This window comes from Mauremys reevesii, linkage group 10, assembly GCF_016161935.1.
Source record: "Mauremys reevesii isolate NIE-2019 linkage group 10, ASM1616193v1, whole genome shotgun sequence".
Lineage (NCBI taxonomy): Eukaryota > Metazoa > Chordata > Testudines > Geoemydidae > Mauremys > Mauremys reevesii.
In genome coordinates, this window is record NC_052632.1 from 73263667 (window position 1) to 73284373 (window position 20707).

At 52.7% G+C, this 20707-nt stretch overlaps 1 protein-coding gene across 3 annotated transcripts in view; it reads right to left on the reverse strand.

Moving 5' to 3' along the window:
- Positions 1–2762: 2762 nt before the first annotated feature.
- The window catches only part of MICALL2 (MICAL like 2), a 35936-nt gene continuing 17991 nt past the window's right edge, over positions 2763–20707 (reverse strand). Inside the window, exons 4-18 of one of the 3 annotated variants that reach the window (XM_039492727.1) lie at positions 18860–19047; positions 17610–17731; positions 17386–17454; positions 16289–16942; positions 15846–16072; positions 14722–14797; positions 14237–14367; positions 12063–12200; positions 8873–8937; positions 8333–8456; positions 7615–7705; positions 7138–7211; positions 6713–6827; positions 5228–5274; positions 2763–5140 (exon numbers count right to left, since the gene is read on the reverse strand). In XM_039492727.1, coding sequence (XP_039348661.1) covers positions 5043–5140; positions 5228–5274; positions 6713–6827; positions 7138–7211; positions 7615–7705; positions 8333–8456; positions 8873–8937; positions 12063–12200; positions 14237–14367; positions 14722–14797; positions 15846–16072; positions 16289–16942; positions 17386–17454; positions 17610–17731; positions 18860–19047 — 2219 coding nt within the window. In that variant the 3' untranslated portion in view covers positions 2763–5042. The remainder of the gene's footprint in view (positions 5141–5227; positions 5275–6712; positions 6828–7137; positions 7212–7614; positions 7706–8332; positions 8457–8872; positions 8938–12062; positions 12201–14236; positions 14368–14721; positions 14798–15845; positions 16073–16288; positions 16943–17385; positions 17455–17609; positions 17732–18859; positions 19048–20707) is intronic. The other 2 variants (XM_039492729.1, XM_039492728.1) reach the window with 2 other exon arrangements.

Genomic DNA, 20707 nt, shown 5'->3' on the forward strand with positions numbered 1-20707 from the left:
AAATCCCTGTGGCTGGAGATCAGTCGTGTCCATCACGTGGGATTTGTGAGGGGACGAATGGCCTGGGATAACATTAGCAGAGAGTTACAGCTCAGCCAGCCAAACTCTCCGGCTCTTGGCCCATCACTAGAATGGACACGTGGCAGCAGTCCTACAGGAACTAGCTTTGGGACCAGCTGTTCGATGATCTGGAATTCCATACAGCCAGCCTTTTCACTTGCTTCTGTAACTGCCACTGGGTAAAGATGGAGGTCTGCGTGTCCCTCCTGCCATCCCATGCTTTGGAGAAACACAGGCAGGATGGTCCATTGCCTCCTGCCCTATTCAGCCTAGCCCCAGACCAGCCAGCCAGGCATGTGGTGTAGACAGAGTAGGACTATTGCTAGAGTCTGAATCCAGCGTTTGCCGGAGCAATGGCACATCAAGTCTGGAATCCGGCCTCTGCTCTGGTACAGCATCCAGTCCAGGCAGCTTCGGGCAGGGGAGTGAAAGGGCAGAGCGAGAGAGGCTCCATGATGCTGGAGAGAAGCCATGAGCACAGGGAGGGTGGGGGGATCCTGGACACACCAGAATACTCTGACCTAAACACAAAACTCTCCAGCGTAGTGAGGAAACTGAGGCAGGGAAACATGTACAGGTCTATTCCCCTGAAGAGGTGACCTGTAAGCGCAGGGCTATAGTGGAACCTGAGGGATCAGCACTCATCCCAGGGGCTAGGGAGTTGAACCACAGGGTATCAGCACTCAGGGGTGGGGGGTGCTAGACAAAGTATCTGCACAGCTGAGAGACCCCAAGCCAGGGCCTGTGCCTGGACCCTGTCGAGAGTCTGCAGACTTAAAGCACCCAAGGCGGGCCCCAAACACAGGCTCCTGGAGAGAGTCCACCCAGGGGGAGCCCTGCCTGGGCTGAGTGTGACAGAACATATGACAAATCACTGTAGGCTCAGCAGCTGTATCCTCCCCGTACTGTCGTATGGCCGCGAAACATGGACCCTATGCCGCTCAGACTGGGCAAAGCTGGAGACTTGCCCCACACACAATGCCAGTCGGATATTGGGCATAAAGTGGAATGACTTCATCTGTAATGCAGATGTTTATAGTTGCCCCGGTCTACAGATTACTGGGGCCATTGTCCGCAGATGGCGCCTTACGCTTTTTGGACAAGTCGCGAGAATGGCACCAGACGTTCCAGCGAATGCCATTCTCGGGCAGCTTGTAACATCCGGGATAAAATCCCACCAAGCGAGGGGTGGAGGCGGCCCAGAGGCAGCCGCCCTATTACATGGGTTCATGAAGTCTGTTCCGCTGTTGGACTCTTGAGCCGTGAATCCCTTGCGGCTGCGCAGGATCAGACCACATGGCGAACGATGACTACGGCCGACTGTTTGGCTAAGCACTGAAGCAGCAGCATCACCCGGGGGAAGCGGGGGTCCTACTTCAGCTGCCTTATGTCTCCATTCTCCTCCCTGGGCAGGACTCCCCACCTCAACTACTGTCCGTTTTCAGCATGGTAGAAGATCAACAGCGACTAAGGTCTGTGCTGTAGCAGGCGGGGGTGAAGGCAGGGATATTCCGCGGGGGGGGGGGGGAGCTAAAGGAGGCAGTTGCCCACTAAAAGCCAGCTGGATGATGAACTCCTCTGAAAATCCCAGCCTGACCTATTGATGAATTTTCTGGAGAAGGGAGCATGAGCTGTAAAATGGCAATGCTTGCAGAGGCCCCAATATTCTGTAGGTTAGTCAAGGCCAGAAAGGAGCAGGACGGACTTTGAAGGGATTCTGCATGTGCCCTCTCCCCTTCCCAGGAGAGGCAAGGGCTTGGGGTTCTTATAATAGTGCCACAGGCAGGCCCCCTTCTGGGGTTAAACTTTTCCAGGGCTGTAGCGGCACCGAGGATTTTTGTCTTTAATTGATTATTTGCAGAAGGCAAACGCTGACCACGAGCTATAGGTCAGTAGGAGTTGAGCAGGTGAGCCCATGCCAGCAGCTGGGGTATTTCTATCCTCCAGTCCAATAAAATATCTTACCTCTCCCACCTTCTCTCTAACTCTCCTTTCTGTGGCTTGCACAGGCTTCAACCCTACAAAGACTTAGGCAGACACTTAATTGTATGCGCTGTGAGCCTATTGGGAACTATTAAGCACTGGCACTACTCAACCCTGTAAAGTACATGCCTAGTTCTTTGCAGGGTCAGAGCTAGCGTCTGAAATGTGGATTGTAGGATCTGGATAGTGGGACAAAAGTCACAGCTGTGGGCGGGCTGTTGGAATTCTTGTGCCTTACTGTGCTCCTAGAGCAGTCTCCTACCCCAAGGACCAGCCTTCCAGCCTAGTCTTTAATGAGTATTCACACAAGCAACTTTCATTCTCCAGGAAAGAGAATTACAGCACTTTTCTAGATTAACCCTTCAAGCCCCTGTGGTTAGCTGACCCAGCAGATTCATTTTAGCTCCACTTCTATGGGAGCACAGGCTCCAGGGCAAGAAACATGGCTAGAAATGGACCTACAGGGTTGCACTTACCAGATCTGCTTCGTTTGATGTAACCATCATTTGGCTACTGTGGTTACAACAGATATAATACATCTCTGGTCAAACAAGTTGGATCCAATTTTGCCTCATGCTCCACCAGCCAAAGTGCCAGCTACGTTCTGATTTCCCAGAGCTTGGGTTTGGGGTTAATGGGAGAAGCAGCAAGAGAGCAGGTGTAGCTTTCAGTCTGGGGGTGGAGAAGAGGGAGATGGCGAGGAATGAAGGCTACAGAGATGTGCTCACCCCATTTATTAAAGAGCAGCAAAACACACTCCAGCCCTGACGAGAGGAGTGAGTTACATAGGCTGTGTTGGGCGATGTACAGATTCGCTAAGTGGACTGGCTGATTCCTGAAGAGCAAGTGTCTCAGGCAATGCCTGCGCACTCACTTGTTTCTAAGATCAGTGTGAATTTCAGACAATCGCTTCAGACAATGCAGCCCACACATCAAAAAAGCTCTTCTCCACCCCCTCCCTCCTGTTTAAAGTTACCCTGGTGCCTGTGAAAGGTGCTAGGGGGAGGGAACCCTCTCTGCACATAACAGGCAGAGGCAAGGGCTAGCGTTCCCTTCTCAATCCCCCGCCAGCACACCATACCCCCATCCTGGCAGGAGGGGCAGGTTCAATCGTCACAGGCTGTCCAGTCCTTGCCGATAAGGATGCAGTGCCATGTCCAGCAGCTCCACCACATTCATATCACAGGGCTCCAGGTTTTCCTCTACAATTTTATTATTTATTGAATAGAAATGTATGCAAATATAAAGTGAATCCCCAAATGCCGACGCGGACTATACAGACCCAGCACACACTGTACATACTGTACAGAAAAAGCATTAGTACTTCCTGAGCAAATCAGCTGTTCGCTGCCCTGGGCAAAGCAGCTTGGGCAGAGGACCATACTGCCACCTGGCGGAGAAGGAGAACGTTACACCAACATACTTCTAGGCACAGGTATCAGGCTGCAGACTTCCATCCTGAGAGTGAGGCAGTGACCACCTTCCAATGAGAAAGTCTCTCTCATGCAGGAGCAGAGCATCCAGCGAGATCCTAAGGAGATCCACTGTGTTGGAGTAAGGGAATAAATGCAGGGAGATTCCACAGCTTGCAAGGGGATCAGAGAAAGATTTGGAACCCCTCCTCCCAGTCTTCATCTGCGGTGCCCAGCGCCGAGTGACAGAGCTGTAGGCCGTGTGTACGCACGTCAGATCAGACACATCGCTACAGTCCTTTTCTGTATGTGCAGGGAGGAGTGGTGATGAGAGAGACCTCGACTTGCGACTCCTTCAGCCCAGCAAAGAACTTCCCCATGCCAGGCTGAATGCATCAGATTCGGACCCCGGGGCAGCTGGCTCACCATTAAAGGAGCCTCAGCAGACGACTGTTTACCCCACTAAGAGAATGTGGTTGGGGGAAGGGTTGGTGGTTCATCCCCATCGTCCACTTGGGCTCCCGAGTTACCAGCTCATTGTAAGAGGTTCTGCTGCCACCTTCAGAGTGACGGGCCACAGGCAGCGAGAGCTCCACTTTCCAGCCCCGTCTCCAGGAGAGCAAGCGCAGTCCTGCAGAGAGGGGCAGGGAGTGTCATGTCATGGAGATGCCTGGCCCAGACAAGCACCCTGCAGTTTGGAAAGCGGAAGTGCTGCTGACTGTCCCTGCCGCAGCCTCTCTCCTCAAAGCCCAGCGAGGTCCTTCCCATCCCTAACCATCTCCCCATGCGAGCCAGGTCCCCAGCTCTGTGCCCACCCTCCCTTCCTAGTCTGTTCACGCTGGGGCCTGCAGCTCCCGATGCTGAGAGGTCCTCTGTCCCTGGTGGCCCACGGCGACTCCTGACTTTGCAGGGCAGGTCTGCCCTGCAATAGGACATCCCCAGCTGGCCCGTGGCAGCTAACTCGGGATTGTGGGGGCTATAAAATTGCTCAGGCTGGAGCCTGGGCTCTTGGACCCTCCCCCGTCACGGGGTCTCAGAGCCTCGGCTCCAGCCCGAGCCTGAACATAGCCCATGAGCCCGCGTCAGCTGACGCGAGCCAACGGCAGGTGTTTTATTGCAATGTAGACACACTCGTAGAGCTTCCCAATGTTCGTGGAGCAAACGTGTGCGGGAAAGGAGGCTGAGGAACAGCTCCCCCTTCAGGTACCCATCCTGGCCAGGCGTGCAGCCCGTCTGGTGGCAGGATGTGATCAGGGGGCATCAGAACTGGTGTGACCAGAGAGCTAGCGAGCTAGCAGCCAGGGAGCAAATCAGCTCTGCTCAGCGGAGTGACAGACAGGCCAGTGCTGGCGTAGTGCAAGGCACAGCGCAGTCTCCTGGCAGAGGCGGCAGCTCTCACTCAGCTGGGTGGGTTAACACGTTAAGCTCCTTCTGGGAGGAGAGGGGAATCCCACTGCCCCAGCAGTCCTCATGCCCTGAGTCCCCCTTTCTCAGGGCAGAGGAGCACCGTCTGACTCCAGAGACGCAGCGCGGGGGAGGGACCATCTCCTGGATTCCATGGCCCTCCACGCTGCCGTGCAGAGAACTTCACTGCTGCGCTTTCTTCTTGCTTTTCTGCTTCCATATTTTGGACCAGCGGAACTTGCTTTTCCTCTTGTTGGGCTCCTGGCTCTCAGGAGACGCATCTGTGGGAGAAGAGAGAGCACAGAGCATGAGTTCCCGGTCCTTACCGCAGCAGAGAGCTGGTCGGTTACAAGAGAGAGAGCCCTTACCCAGCTTCCGGAGCATGTCTGCCAGCATCTGATCCTCCTCTAGCTCCCTGGGAAGGAAAAGGACTGTGTTAAGAGACAGGCACCAGGAACGCAGTGAGCCAGCACCCTGCGCTCCCAGCAGGACAGGGAAAACTCCACAGCAAGCCACCGAGGGCTGCTCCGCTGCTCTGCCCTGCCACTGTAGGCCAGGGGTGACACCCCCAGATGAGCGCCCTCGCATGCCCCCAAGGGTATGTTCCATACTGCCACCCAGCCTGACAGGGGGTGACACCCTTGTAGGCAGCAGTGAGCAGACAGAAACGGGCAGTTCTGTAATTGCCCAGATCCCAGCGTGTCCATGAGCTCTGGGTGGCAGAGGAAGCCGGTAACACATGCTGGAGGGCCCCTTGGCCAAGCCAGGGAAGGGCGGAGAGCAGACAGGGCCTCCAGTCTGCATGTGGAGCCCAGCACTTGGGCAGTAGGAGATGTGGCCGCAGAGGAGCGTACACAGAAATATTAAAGCCAGCAAGCCAAGCACCAGATTAACCTCTCAGCCCTTCCCCTGTGCAGGAGAGGGGTGCGCTCCAGGCAGTGGGCCATGCAGCATGCCAGTGCTTCACAGCCAACCACCAGCCACAGGGGAGTGGGGAGGTGGTAGGGTCTACACAACGCAGCTCCTCTGCGCAGAGCAGGGCTCCTGTCAGCTCCAGCGTCTGCCCACAACCCAGCCTCCATCAGGCACCCACTAGAGGGGAGCTCAGAAAGCTCAAGGGAGATGCTCTTCCTCCCCCAGAACAGCCCCTTCCCCAGAACACTCGGTTTTCTTCCAACTCCACCGCAGCGCTGCCCAAAACCACTCTGGACTTGCCAGAGCAAAAACATCCAGAGAAAACATCCATCTAGAGTTCCAGAGAAAGCCCCCTCTGCCCCCAGCCGCTGACGGTTGGGGGCCGAGGCCAGGGTGTTTGAACCCCCTTAACCCCCCAGATCAACGCGAGACACCTGAGTGAGAGTTACAGGGTCTGGCTCCACCGAGGGCTCCTGGGGAGCGTTGCCAAGTGAGACGTGGGGGCTTCTCTCCGTAGAGATGGGCACAAATCAAAACCTCAAACCCACCCCGCCGTGTCCCTCCCCAGCTCTCAAGCTAAACTTTATAGCGTGGGCCATGCTCTTTGCTCACTGTAGTAAATGGAGGATTCCCAGGCTCATGCCCCGGACAGGCTTCCCAACAGCTCAGCTCCCTATCCCTTCCCCGCCTAATCCTTCCCCGGCTCTACTGCTCCCATCCCTCGCTATCAACGGCTTCCGGCATCCGTTCTGTTCACTGCCCCATGCCTTCCCCCTCCTGCGCCACACCAGAAAGGGACACGGCGGAGGGGAACCACGCACCCTCAAACCTGACACTTTCTAACCTTCCGATCCTATTTGCCAGGGAACGAGGAGCAGTGGGATACAAGCAGCCTCTGTCTCGCCTTCCCCTCCCCGCCCCGCCCCGGGGTCCCGTACCTGAGTCTGTCCTCGTCCAAGCATTCCACGATATCATTTCGGTCATTGACGGTGTTCACGTACGAGTCCAGCAGCTCCTTCTCCCGCTTCTTCTCCATGTAGGTCTTCTGCTCCTCTGTGCAACACAAGGGGAATCGGTCACAGCAACGCTACTCTGGCTCTGCCCATGCAGCGAGCGCTACGTTACTCGCATGGTTGTCGTCCCAGACACCCTGCCTCTGTGCTACAAGCAAGACAAAGGCCTACCTACAAAAGCAATAGGTTCCTCACAACCCGCTTAGTCCCTTCCCCCAGAGGCACTGCTCTCCCCCTCAGGCTGGGTTAGGTGGAGGGAGGACGGGGGACATGACAGCCTTCTGCAGAGTGGAATCCCAGCAAGATGCAGAGACAGGGCTGCTCACGTGGGGGATGGCAACCTTGCTTACCTGGTTTGCTCATTAGGCGCCGCAGCTCGCTCTCGATATTCCACTGCTTCTCCTCCAGCTTCTGCTGTTTCGATCTAAGAGACCCCAGAGAGGCAATAGGTGATTCTCCCGCCTCACCCCGAAGCAGGACACTCACGTAGCTTTGGAGCTGGGAGCGGGAGGCTGCTCTCCAAGCTACCTGGCAGAACTCAGGAGAGGAACCAGCCAGGGCGAGGGGGCTCCTGAGCTGCCCCACGTCACCCAGACATGGGGCTAGAGGGGGCCATCAACCTTCCCCACCTGTGAGCAAGCCACGGTACTGATTGCTTCTGCTGTAGCGATGTCCCATCAGCTAGCAGATATACCAGAGATTCCTTCAAGCTTTCCTCATCCCTCCCCCTCGCCCAGTAAATCTGATTCCCATTCTCCAGCCCCCGGCAAGGGTCAGCTCACTGTCTACGGGCAGGGCAGACTGCCCGGCTTTCTGGCTGTACTCACTTGTACATCAGCTCTGACTCCAGTCTCAACAGCAGCTGTTTCTCGTGGATCAGTTTGAACCAATCCACCATGAGAGCATCCTCTGAATCATCTGCAGACAAGACGAACAATACGTCCACTCACAATGCACTGACTACAAGAGCCATCAGTGACTGTCCACACAGGACAGCTCCTACACTCGTCAAAAGTAGCCTCAGATAGTTGGCTATGTATTGTTCCCATCACAGATTGCTCCTGTTACTCAGGCTATGGACATTGAGCATCACGGGCAGATGCAGGTAAACTGGCCAAGGACTCTCCTCATAGGCTGCCCATGCAATTTGCTCCTCTGTACCAACCTGAATAAGCTTATCAAGTATTCGGACAACAGGGACAGTCCTGAGCAAAGTCCATGACAGACAGTCCAGTCTGGATTCACTAAAACAGGTCAGGAGCAGCCTTTCAGTTCCTGAACTTCGCTGACCCTTGATCACTTGGCAATAGAGCAGCGAGTTCCTGGAACAGTGTGTCAGGAAATGGATAAAGCCATTTGGAAGTTCTTCAGCCCAGGATTTTATCTGGCCTCACATCTAAGCCATCTCAAGGGTCCTACACACTGTGTGAGCTCCTAGGATCAAAGTCACCAGCCCAAATGCGTCTGTGGACGGGACACTGACCATGGGATTCTAGACTCATCCCTCCCAACTCTAGTTGAGATGGTCCCTGTGGCCTCCCTTACCTTCCTCACAGTCACGCAGATGTTTCTCCATATCAACTCCCTTGAGCTCCAGCTCATCCAGCTGCTTTTCGATCTCTCGCACCTTCTCCTGGATTTCTTCCTCAGGGATGTAGTCTTCTTGGAGCTGAGGGACAAAGTCACAGGAGGCTAGAAATGAATACTACCTGCTTCCCGCATGCCACCCATTAGCCTGGGTGGAGCTGGGAAACAACAAAAAGAGACAGGCTGGACTGGACCATCTCCCCCTGGGGCCACATCCTGGAGGCACCAACGTTAGAGAAGATGTGGAGCTGGTAATTCACAACACAATGGGCCCCGCTAGGAAGTCACATAGATCAGCATGGCACAGCCATCACCAGCGGCAGCATCTACCAGTCGTGGTGCAACCCCTTCCCCTCATCTGTAACCCAGCCGGTGCGAGAAGATCTCAGCCATAAGATCAGCAGTGAGGAGGAGGGTGCCCCAGACTGAAAAGAACCATAAGGGTGGTCTCTGGGAAAGGATCATTGTGATAACCTTGTTTTGCCACTCAAACCATACCTTGGTCAGGGATGCCACTTCATCGCTCACAAGGCTCTGGAAGATTTTTGGAGTTGGCGGTTTAACTAGAAATTAAAAAAAAACACACACACACGATATCATTTCTGTAGAGGAGCCACTAGGTGATTAGATAGAGAGAGAGGGGCAAGGTGGGTGAGATAATACCTTTTATTGGACTCACTTGTGTCTGTTCAATAAAAGATATTAACTCTGCTACCAATTCCATCCAACAGAGGGCAATGACGACACACACACTTCAGCCAGGACAGTGCAACAAGCCGCTTCTTGCTATTGTCCATCCCCTACTGGGGTCATCCCCAGTCATCTGGAGCTAAACCTGACGTGGTTCTGAAGGGGCCCAGGACAACCCTGGCCCGGGACTTTAGAAAAGCGCTGTCCTGGAATGAGTGCCAAGTTCAGTTCTAAGCAAAACCAAAACAAATTTTCCCTCAGCCTTGGAGCCCCCAGAATATTTATAGGGACAAAGAATTAACAAAGGGCTGGTCAGAAATATTGGACTCTTGCCACGGGGGGATCTCTGCCACGCAAGTGCCACTGTAACCATCTTACTGGCGTTTAACAAAGAAAGCCAAGCTCAGACCAGTGCACACACAAGGAGGATGCAGCAGAGACCAGGATGGGACAGATGGCCCAGTGGTTAGGGCATTAATCTGGTCGTCAGGAGACCTGGGTTCCATTCGTTGCATGACCTCGGACAAGTCATCTGGGCGTGTTTACACAGCAAGACACCCGCAGCAGCAAGTCTCAAAGCCTGGATCTACAGGCTCGAGCCCTCTCCCTCCCCCCGCCCCCTCCCAACCACTCTCCTCCCTGGGCTTCAGAGCCTGAACGTCTACACAGCTATTTGTAGCACAAGCCCAAGTCTATAGACCTGGCTCTGACACTCCTCCCCAATGGGGATGGAGGGGAGGGGGTTTGCATGGAACACATGAGACCAGGAGGCACAGAATATCAGGGTTGGAAGGGACCTCAGGAGGTCACCTAGTCCAACCCCCTGCTCCTTAGAAATGCGTGTGCTGCTAAAAAAAAAAACACCCGTGGAGAGAAGACGGCTACCAAAACACCCGCCCATCTGTAGGGAATTGAATGGCAGGGACCGTTCCGTGGCTGGTGGGTGAGACTGGCTCTCCGAGCTATCGTCACAGTCAGCACAACGGAGTAGGAAAGGATGCCCCGTTCTGCTGGGAGCTCATGCCCTACGCTGATAGCTCGCTAGCCATGTCTCCCCCTGCATGTTCCAGGAAAGGGCATTAGTCATCCTAACTTGTTTGTGATTGATTAGTTGCCGTCTCCGCCCGCACACACCATGGTGCTGGGGGACATCTAAATACCTAACCAGACAGCGCATGCAGAAGCGGGTGGAAAGACAGAGTGACCTATAAAACCACCATGCCCACGAGCGGGGGAGGAGTGCGAGATTGGCGAATGCACAAGGAGACTGACGGAAGAGACACAATTAAATAGCCGAGGGGGGCCCCCAAGAGCAGCCACAGAGCCCATTACTGGAGCCTCAGACACACAGGCCCGAGACCACAAGCTAGGGAGATGCTCGAGGGCAGCTCTCAGCCCAGCCCGACCCTCAGCATCGTGGGTTTCCTGGTTCTACTGCTTCTCCGGAGTCAGGGTGGAAGGAGACGATAACTGACCCTCTGCTGTCTCTGCACCACTGCTCACCCTGGAGCAGCATTCGGACACGGCCTCGCATCAGGCAGTCTTCCCATGCACTGCTGGCCCTCAACCCTTAATGAGGGTTCCTCCTGTGGGGAATGTCCTGCCCTGGGCAGCCTCACAGTGGTGCTCTACAAATGAGGTGACCTAGCTTAGCAAGAAAACCATCTCCCAAGCAGCCCTCTTTGTGTAGCCTCTGCAGTGCCTCCCATTAGGATGGAGAGCCCCACAAAATCACCTCTGCCTACAGGCGGCACAAGGTGCTTGGAGCCAGAGGAGCCAGTGCATTGCAGCAGGTCGCAGGAAGACACAGCATCCGGTTAGCTCAGCTAGCTAATAGTACTGTACACGCTTGAGGCAAAACTTGCATCCCAGAATCCCAAAGCACATTCATTCAGGGTCACAATCTGGCTGTGATGCAAGGTTTATGTCCGTGTTACAGACAGGGAGACTGAGGCAGAGGAAAGTTAAATGACTGCCCACAGAGAGTTAGTAGCAACGCTGGAAACAGAACCCAGGAATTCTGACTCGTAGCCCTGTGTTCTAATCATTAGAGAAAACATTACCTACAATGAAGGAGCTAGTATTATCTAGTATCAACCGCAGAATACTGGGATAGACAGACAAGGTTAATGAAGGGGTAATAAAGTTAGCATCTGAGACCAGTCAGCTCTCTCTGCACTGAGCGATTTGGAAGCTCTAAAGGGACTCTTAATCTAGCCTCTAGAAAGGAGGTTTAAACCTCTTCCCTAATTCATAGCTCAGAACAATGGAAAAGGAGTGTGGCAGGTGGAGGAACAGGAAAATGCCATCTGCCTTTTTGAAAGGACAATACAGAAACTGGCCGGAGCAGAGGCCTGTAGATTGGCCTATGCCAGGCCACCTCTGAGACAGGTCAGTAAGCTATTGAAAGGCAGCAATTCATCATCGGAGTCTCTGTAAGGTCAGGAGAAGCAGCATGGCCAGTTCAGGTTACTGGCTCAATGGGAGGGCTTTAGTGGCCTGTGATGCGCAGGAGGTCAGACTAGATGATCTGATCGTCCTTTCTGGCTTTAACCTCTGCGTCGGAAATGCACCGTGTAGGTAAGTGGGAGGAATGGGTTTGGAAAGTGGGAGTAGTGGCCACCAAGGTGTGTCTGGACATGAAAGCTGAACCAGGTGAGCCTGTCTACACTGAACAAGAACAGTATGTTAAACAGGTGCTAGCGAACGTATGTTAAAATCCTAATGAAGACAGGGCAGTTGTAGTTTTAATGCATGATAGCTAGCGAGGTCAACCCTTGAGCCAGGGTTTCCCTCAAGCAGCTACCACATGCTAAAGGATTTGAACACATTAGAGACACGGTTTTTTTTCCTAGTGAAGACAAGGCTAGGGAGGCAGGCTTGACAGCAGAGATCTCTGGATACAGCAGGGAATCAGTATCTCACCTGCAAGCGCTACCGACAGGCTGCCCAGAGCATGGTTAGAAGAGAAAATGGATTTCCTGAGAAGGGCTCTTACCTGGAGAAGACACCCGCTTTGACTGGCCTGACTCCTTCTCCTTGGCAGGGACAAGGGGCTCTCCCCATTTCAGCCAGTCACTGCGAAGATCCTTGTCAGGGATCAGTTTCTTCTTCTGAGGCAGCGCAGCAGATGGAGCTACATTAAAAAGCACAGACCTAGTTCTGGGTGTGAAATGCACCAGGCTTCAACCCTCACCCAGCCAGTCACCGTCAATCCCCACCTCTAACCTCCAACTAAACCCTACCGGTAACCCCCTCCTCTGCTCTTAGCTCTAATGCCATCCCAGATCAACAGCAAAACCAGATGCACTCCTCACAATCTGAAGAGCTACAGACCCCTGAATGACCCTCCATCTAGTTTCCATGATGCATACGGTTCTGCAATTGAACTTTTCTCCCCAGTAGCTGGATCCCCACAAGGCAGTGTCAGCGCTGGGCTCCTATGCGATGCACACCCAGTGTTTGCTTCGGAATAATGGTTGATGTAATAATGTCCCAGACTCAGATGCTGCACTGACGGGCACGTCGACAAAATCACCAGACAAATGTAGCTCACTGCAAGGTCAGAAATGCCACACCCACTCGGGTATTTGAACCTGGTACTGTAGGGTTCTTGCTTGAAAAACAGTGAGAGATTATATTTAAACCCCAACTCCTAATCTCACCACCAGTTCCCATCCCCAAAAACGTTGAGCCATAAAAACCCACTGGAAACCTCAGCCTTCATTCACTTCAACCCCAATACTGAACTCTGATCCTGGCAAGGCCAGGGAAAGAACCCAGTCTGGGAGTTAGACCCACGTTCCAAAAATTCAGAATCTGACATTTCCTAGGCCCTGCCAACTACTTACAGTGATTTGCACTTTATGTATTTATTTATTTTGTAAAAAAGCTCTGGACAGGCTTGTACAACCTGCGCTGAAGCCTGTACCACCTTGTTTGCGCTGCTACGTTGAAGCCGTGCTAGCTAGACGAAAGCTAGTGCGGGTACAATCACGTCTTCAATTGCAATCAAGACAAACCCACAGGGTCACTGGCAGCAAGCGTTCCTTCTTCTACCCCACCCCAGCGCACACTTCAACACAACATGACACCTGGGTCAACAACATCTGAACACCCGCCCCCCAACTAAGAAGCCAGATCCCTTGGCATGTGCAAAGGGTGAGGACGGAGATGGCAACTAATCAATCACACACCAATTTGGATGACTAACGTCCGTTCCTGGAACATGCAGGGGGAGACATGGCTAGCGAGCTATCAGTGTACGGCGTGAGGTTCCAGCAGAACGGGGCACCCTTTCCTACTCCATTGTGCTGACTGTCACGATAGCTCTGAGTGCTAGTCTCATCCACCCGCCACAGAACAGTGCCTGCCATTCAATTCACCTACAGACAGGCGGGTGTTTTTGGTAGCTGTCTTCTCTCCACGGGTGGTTTTTTAGCAGCACACGCATTTCTAAGGAGCAGTTCCATGCATCCCTCCATTTTTTCAATCCCAGGGACAGCAGGATGGGGAAGGGGAGGAACAAGTAACAGTGCAGCAGGGGAAAAGAAAGGGGTGGATCCTGTCTCTTGAGGAATGAAGGGTACATCCCAGCAGTGTCCCAGAGAGTCTTCTTCAGAGCACGAGAGGGTTCACTGTAAAATCCTGCCATGCCCCAGCTCTACGCACTATCGTCTCTCACTAGCGTCATGGCCACAGATAGTCAGGGCATTACAATCCCGGCCGCTAGGACCAACATGAACATGATTCCAGAGTAAAGGGCATAACTCCCACGAAAACAGATTAAAACCCACCACCCACAGCAAAGACGCACCAGAGAAACCATGGGACCATGAAGGGAGGACGACAGTGGCCAAGTGGCCTCATCATCCCACGCATACAATTATACAACTAGATAGTAGCCAAAATCTTGCCTCCCACCCAGCTAGGAGCAAGAGAGATAACATGAAGACTGGCTCCTCTTCCTCAGTTGAGGCTGGTCCTGCCAAGTGAAGATTGGGACCCACCCAGCCTGGGGTGGAGGAGGGAAAACCCAGGACTGAATTCTTCCCTGTTATTTCTGGTATCCCACAGTCTGGCTGTGTCTCCAACCCATCATGCCACTGCCCTGGATGGCTGGAGAAATGGTGGGCAAAGTTCCCTCCGTACTAGGTTAATAACCCATCTTACCAGGATCCTTATTTGCTGGCGTGGCAATGGATGAAGCCAACTTCTCCTCCCCCCGTGCTGGGCTCAGGGCTATATTGCTCGTCACCTTGGAGCTGTCCATCGATTTCTTAGGACCACCCTGGTTTGAGTCTCTGCAAGGGAGAAAGATACAACTTATAAAGTCGTATATCTGCTGAGATTCGGTCCTCAGCAAAGCTCCTCACTGCATTGTCTGTCACCTTCCAACAGAATCAGGGCTCGGATCCCTCAGAGCAGTAAGATGAAAGATTCACCCATTCCAGGTGCAGTGAGTTGGAATGAGATCTCCTTCCCCTCAGCCCTGCCCGTAGAAACAAAAGCCAAGCAGCTCGTCCCACTGATTCCCTCACTCTGTCACAGTAAGGATTTAAATACACAAGAGTTTAACGTCAGAGTTCAGCGGAGTTAAGACGTTCACACACCCTCATACGCTCACCACTGAAAACTGATGGCTCTGGGACACTCACTTGTTGGCCGCTGGCTTCAGTTTGGATCGCCAGCCTGCTGGGTTCTCAGACTTATCTTCAGTGGTGTTCACTCCTCCTATGGGAAGAGAAACAGCAAGTAAAGAAACATACAGTTGACCCAACCAGCTGATCTGCTACAATCCAGATCCCTCCCTTTGCAGACTGAGAATAACGGAATTCCAAGCTCCTTGTGGATCTTATAACCCTGAGCTGGCTGCTGTGATGAGGTGAGCCCAGGACAAGACCACATAGTTGGAGATTAACTTGGTGCTCTTGTTCCTACTCCGTTTTACACCAGCTGCCCAGGCCCGAAAGGTGAGAAATAACCTGTACAGCATATAGCACCTTTGATCCCAAAGGATCCCAAAGCACTTCAAAACCTTTACAGAAACCTCTTCATCCATGCAGAAATGCAGCCACACAGGAGATTAACTGAGCAGCAGTTTAACAATCTACAGTAATGCAACACCAACCACTTAAAGCAGGATGTGAAAAATATGGTATCCCACTTGAAACTTCAGGGGAAACTATATGTAGGTGGCATATAATTACTCAGGATGAGGGTCAAAATACAGGTAACTCTTCCAAAGAGAGACATACAATCATAAGGGGTCAGGATATCAATTTTATATTTCGTCCAGAGGACGACACCTGCAGCAGAACTGGTCTTAAGACACCATGCTGAGTTGCTGGTTCAATATTGACTCAGAAGACCGAGTGCCACCTTCTAGATCTCAAAATCATCACAGGGGTTCCTGGGAGGTTTCCTGTGCCCAACTAACTTGTGAGAGCTGACAAAATCACAAGCCTGTGTAGAAGGACAGCTGGGACACTTCAAACCCCAAGACTCGACTCCTCAATGAGAGAGGCTTCTCCACAGGCCTGCCTTGGAGGGACATCACAGCTACTGTTCTCCCGGGGCAGATGGATCCATGTTGTGCTAGCTGTCCCAGAGCTCAGACAGTTGCGTGTGCGTTGGTGACTGGTACAGATGAAAGCGCCAGGCTTGGTGGTCCATTTATTGTCTAGATCTCAGAGAGCCACATTTCTGGTATGAGGTGAAATTCACACCATGTGTAACACCATAACCTAGCCCCCAGAACCACGTAACAAGTCACTCTCACCTCTGGTGTCCTTCCAGTCAGGCTTACGTCCTGTGTCAGCAGGTCTGAGGGTGACCGGGTCCTTCTCTCCATTCTGAGTGGCAGCCCAAACTCCTAACTTTTTTTCTGGACTTTTGGGTGAAGATACCGGTCTCCATGCAGCATGCTCTGTCTTTTTCACATGGCCTGGTTTGTTGGCCTGTATTTTGTAATCAGGACTCTCCCTGGGGGAGATGGTGGGAGAAAAGCTGCCAAAGCAAACAGGAAGAGTCTCGTGAGCCTTTACAGAGAAAGTCATCTTTAGTGGCCTCCATTCCAAAGATCCTCTGAAGGTCCCAACAACAGACTGTCTCCTATGTGCCTCGCACAGTCAATGGAAAGAGACCTGCTCTAGCTACTCCCATTGCTTCTCCCAGCCTCCCCTCCTTCACAAGAATAGATGCTTGAAAGACAGAGGTTCTTACCTGCTGGGCAGCGGGGAGCTACTGGAACTGACCCCTCCAGGTCTGTTTGTAGTGGCATTTGGTCCAGGAAGAGCCTGCGTGAGATGTTGACGTGCTTTATCTTTCTCAATGTTGCCTGAGTTTGCCCCATAAAAGCGTATGCCAGAGGTGGTATTACTAGCTGCTTGAGAGGGAAGAGAAGGAAGGACTTGATCTTTAGTAGCTGGTGATTTGTCGGTCAAAGACTCTGAAGTACCCGCACTGGACTCGAAGAACTTCTTTCGGGCTTGCTGCGTTTTTGCTCCCGATGCTGTCCAAGAAGGTGAAGTAGTACCTTCACAGCAATCTGATTTATTCCCAGCTGATGACGACCATGGAGTATTTGGGCTTTTGGGACCAGAGCTGAAATTGCTGCCAGCAGGTGACCAGGGTGGCATGGTGGAGCTGGGGGGATCGGAGGTGGAATTGGTGCCTTTGTTTAACTGACTTGATTTCACCAACACCTTCTGGGGATCTCCTGAGGTCGTGGAGGCACTGGTAGGTTTGTTCTCTACACTACGTGGTCCAGAATTCCAGAGACTGGTTGGCTGTTGGTGGCTGGTACAGATGTAAGTACCAGGTTCGGTTCCAGGTTTGTAAGCCCCAGACAGTAGAGTGTTGGAACACTGTTTGCACCTATGGACAGTCGCAAAAAAACCCAAACTATTAGGAAACGTTCTCCAGAGAGTTGGGTGCCACCGAGATGAACTCAGCAGCCAACTGCAGGGACAACATTACAGCCAACACAGGGGAGACGTGGACACACAGTCCTGGGAAGGGCCATCAGTGCAAGGAGTGCCACGTAAAAACCAGACTGCTGCCGAAGGGAGCAGTGTGCGTGCCATGCTGCCCCCGGGTGCCACGCTGAAATACACACCCATAAACACCAATAAGAGTGACCCACTCAGATCACTGCCTGTCTGAGAGGTGCTGATGACAGTGAGCCAGTGCAAAGGGCTTCCCCTAGGCATGGATGGTTTTATCACGTCAGTGTCATAACCTAGGCCCCAAGAGGAGGCTGCCAGTAACACCTGAACAAGGAGCAGTGTACGGTCCCTGATGCTGCAAGTCAGGCATACCCCACCAAGCCGGCTCTGAAGAGCCTGTTTATTGTCCAAGCAGCAGACATCCTAGTCTCCAGAAGTTCACTGTAGGTGAAACACAGCAAGTCACCGAGGTTAACAGGCAGCTGGGCAAAGGGAAGAACTACACAGCAGCTGTTTGACGCTCGTCTGTCCAGAAAGAAGCCAGGCTGACCCTCTACTGGGCACGCACCCCTGCCTCCCCTCCCCTGGAACTCTACCTGAAGCAGTTCCTATGGTACAGCTTCCCATCGACCAAGTGTCGCTGAACCAGGTGCACGTGACTCCCACAGATGGCACAGCTGCTGCTACGAAGATTACCACTGTCTGTCAGGACCCTTTTCTGGGGGGGAGACAAAAACAACAGCAGCAGCGACAGCCATCAGCCCAGTATGAAGCCAAAAACATACCACGCAGTCTTGTCTAAACCGGAACATTCAACAGCAGCAACCAAATTGGAAAAAAATTACCTACAGGGGGCACTGGATGGCCCAGGCAATGGGACAAGGAGTCTTTTAGCACAAGGTCCCTGGAACAAATCCAGCACAGATTGACAGCAGCCAGAAGCCACTGCCATCCGAACACTGTTTGGTGGCAAACATGAACGATGTAAGTGGTCTCAGTTACGTTCCTAGGAGGTGCTAGCACCATTTAACAAACCCACCACCACGACCAGGACTAATCAGGATCCTCGCTGACTATCTCACCAGCAACACCAAGGACTGGGTGCACCCTGGGGAACTTGGTTATTGCATGTTTTGCTTCTTCTGTTAAAAGAGAAGAGGAGGCGGATTCTCTCTCTCTTCAGTGTAATAAATCGCTGTGTCTCTAGCACGCCTGTTGCAATGCTGCATGCAGTGTTAGCATGATTGGAGTCTGTACCATCATGTTCTACTGCTTGGCATCATTTTGGCAAGCCTCTAGGATCCCCACCAAGTTTGCTCTTGTATAGACTGTAGCATTTGTCACTACCACGGACTCTCGGCACAGATTCATGTATTAGGACATATAGCATTACCCTAAGGGCAGAAACACATCAGCGTTAAGAAATTTTATACTCCCCCCTTCTTGCCAACAGGCAGCACACACAGCTCCCTGGGCTAATCCAGGTCAACTAAGTCCGGCATTGATCCCGAATGGGGAGAGAGTCATCAGTACAGAGAGCATTTAACTCAAGGTACAGAGCCTGGCTCTATCAGTTGGGTGGCATAGCCCCTAGACAAGCAAGGAGAGGCCCTTTGCCATCTGATTGAACATGAGCTTGTTGGTAACCATGCAGACGCCCTCTCACCAGCTTGGGGAGCACATCAGCGGTAAGTAGGGCCTCTGGGTTTAATCCCATAATGGGAGTTGGTGGATCATAAACAGTGGGTCAGGATTCAATCCCCAGCTGGCCGAGGCCTCCCAGACTGTCATGAGTGTCTCCAATGCCTACCAGCTGGTTCAGAGTAAGAGAATCCTGTTTCCTTACCGATGTCACTGGCGGATTTTCCTTTGGCAGATCCTGCCCTGGACGTGCTGGGTTTATCTTGGCTGCAGTTGGTGGACGTGCTGGTGAACGTACAGGGGTCGGCTTGATGGGTTCCGAAATGGCCTTTTTCCCAGGTGGCTCCTCGCTCGATTCCGAAGTGGGACGCTTGATTCCAGACAGGCCTCCAACTGGCAGAAAGGACAAGGGAACATAAGCCAGAAACACAGGCCTGGAAGTGATCGGTATTACAGTAATGTCTGAAGGTCCACAGCAGGCCACACTAGGTACTATACAAACACACAGGGAAACCTGGGCTTCTCCACAAGCTTGCACCCGAATTCGGGGCAAGATGCAACAAGTGAGTAAACAGAGGAGAAGGAGGTGTGTCCGGCAGTGGTAGCTGCTGATCCTCTCCTTCTTGGAAGAGGCTGGGACTTTCTTAAAGGGCCATTTCTCTTGGGAAATTTGATGGAGGGAATGAAAAAAAAAAAACCCTCCTCTCCCCCAGGCTGGGGAAGTTAGTGGCCTTCAGCATATCTATCTTGGGTACTTATAGAACTCCCGTTACCAAAATATCTGGGTGCCTCACGATCTTTAATGCATTTCCCCAGTGAGACAGAGCAGTGCTGTTATCCCCATTGTACAGATGGGGAACTGAGGCCCAGAGAGGCTGAGTAACCTGCTCATGGTCACATAGGAAGCCTGTGGCAGAGCAGAGACTTGAACCGGGGTCTCAAATCCTAGGGTAGGCCCCTAACCATTAGCCCAGCTTTCCTTGTAAAGTCAACAGGCTTTTCCATGAGAGTGTGAACAGAACTGGGACGCACCCTGGGAGCCCCTAAGCAGACACAAACAGGATTTAATACTCAAAGACTTGGGATGCCTTTGACAGATCTGAGCGCAATTTCCTCTCTTCCTTGTTTGGGGGTGGGAAGGACTCCCTAAGGTTGCAATAAGCAGGGAGGGGAAAAGAGACCAGCCAAACGCCCCCAGAACTCCAATGAGGAACAGGGAACAACTGCATGACAGCCCCCGGGAAGGGCAGGGAAAGGATCTCCCCAAGTTAGCTTTCCAGCATGGTTATGGCAGAGCCTGACTCCAAGTGATAGGGCTGCTCAGCCATCTGGTCCATCCTGCGAGTGTGTTCCTTTCCCTCCACACCCCCACCCCTTTTCGAACCATACAGTTCTTCATGTAGAACTCAGCAAAGAATTATTCTAGCTGCAATTTTGGTTTTAACAGCCACGGGAAGGAATAGCCATCTGCAAAAATGACCTCTGAGTGAGCTATAAATATGCCACGAGAGAGAACGGGGCAAGAGAGAGGGAGAGCGATTCATGGAGCAGCATGAAAGCGGCCTCCTGCAGAGGAGGCTCCCGCAAGCTATCCAAACAAACACCAAGTGCTATTTCACCGCAGGGACCAGCACGGCCACAGCGAAAGTCTAGATTCAAACTTCCCACTCCCAGAACCCAGTGCAAGCAAAGGGAACTTCAGTCCTGCTCTAATGTCAATGTGCAACCTCAGCCCTTAGCAGCCATTCCCTGGTCTCGGGACTGCAAAGAACGACTGGCATCAGTGAGGAATATGCAATAAACAAGACGTAGAAGTCAAGAGGTCACTGCCGCTGGACTTCAGAGTCTGCTGCGTGTCAGAGGGCACATTCCTCGCAGGCCTGTGGGTTTGGACACACACACTTACCCCAGTGTTCTCAGCGCAACTGAAACATTTTGTAGGACGCTGGAGGGTACAAAAATGTGGTGTGTTTATTGATGTGGTAGGCGAGTTCCTCTGGGGTGGGAGGAGAGACCCCAATCTGGCACAAAGCCCACCGGAGTCTGGTTGTTG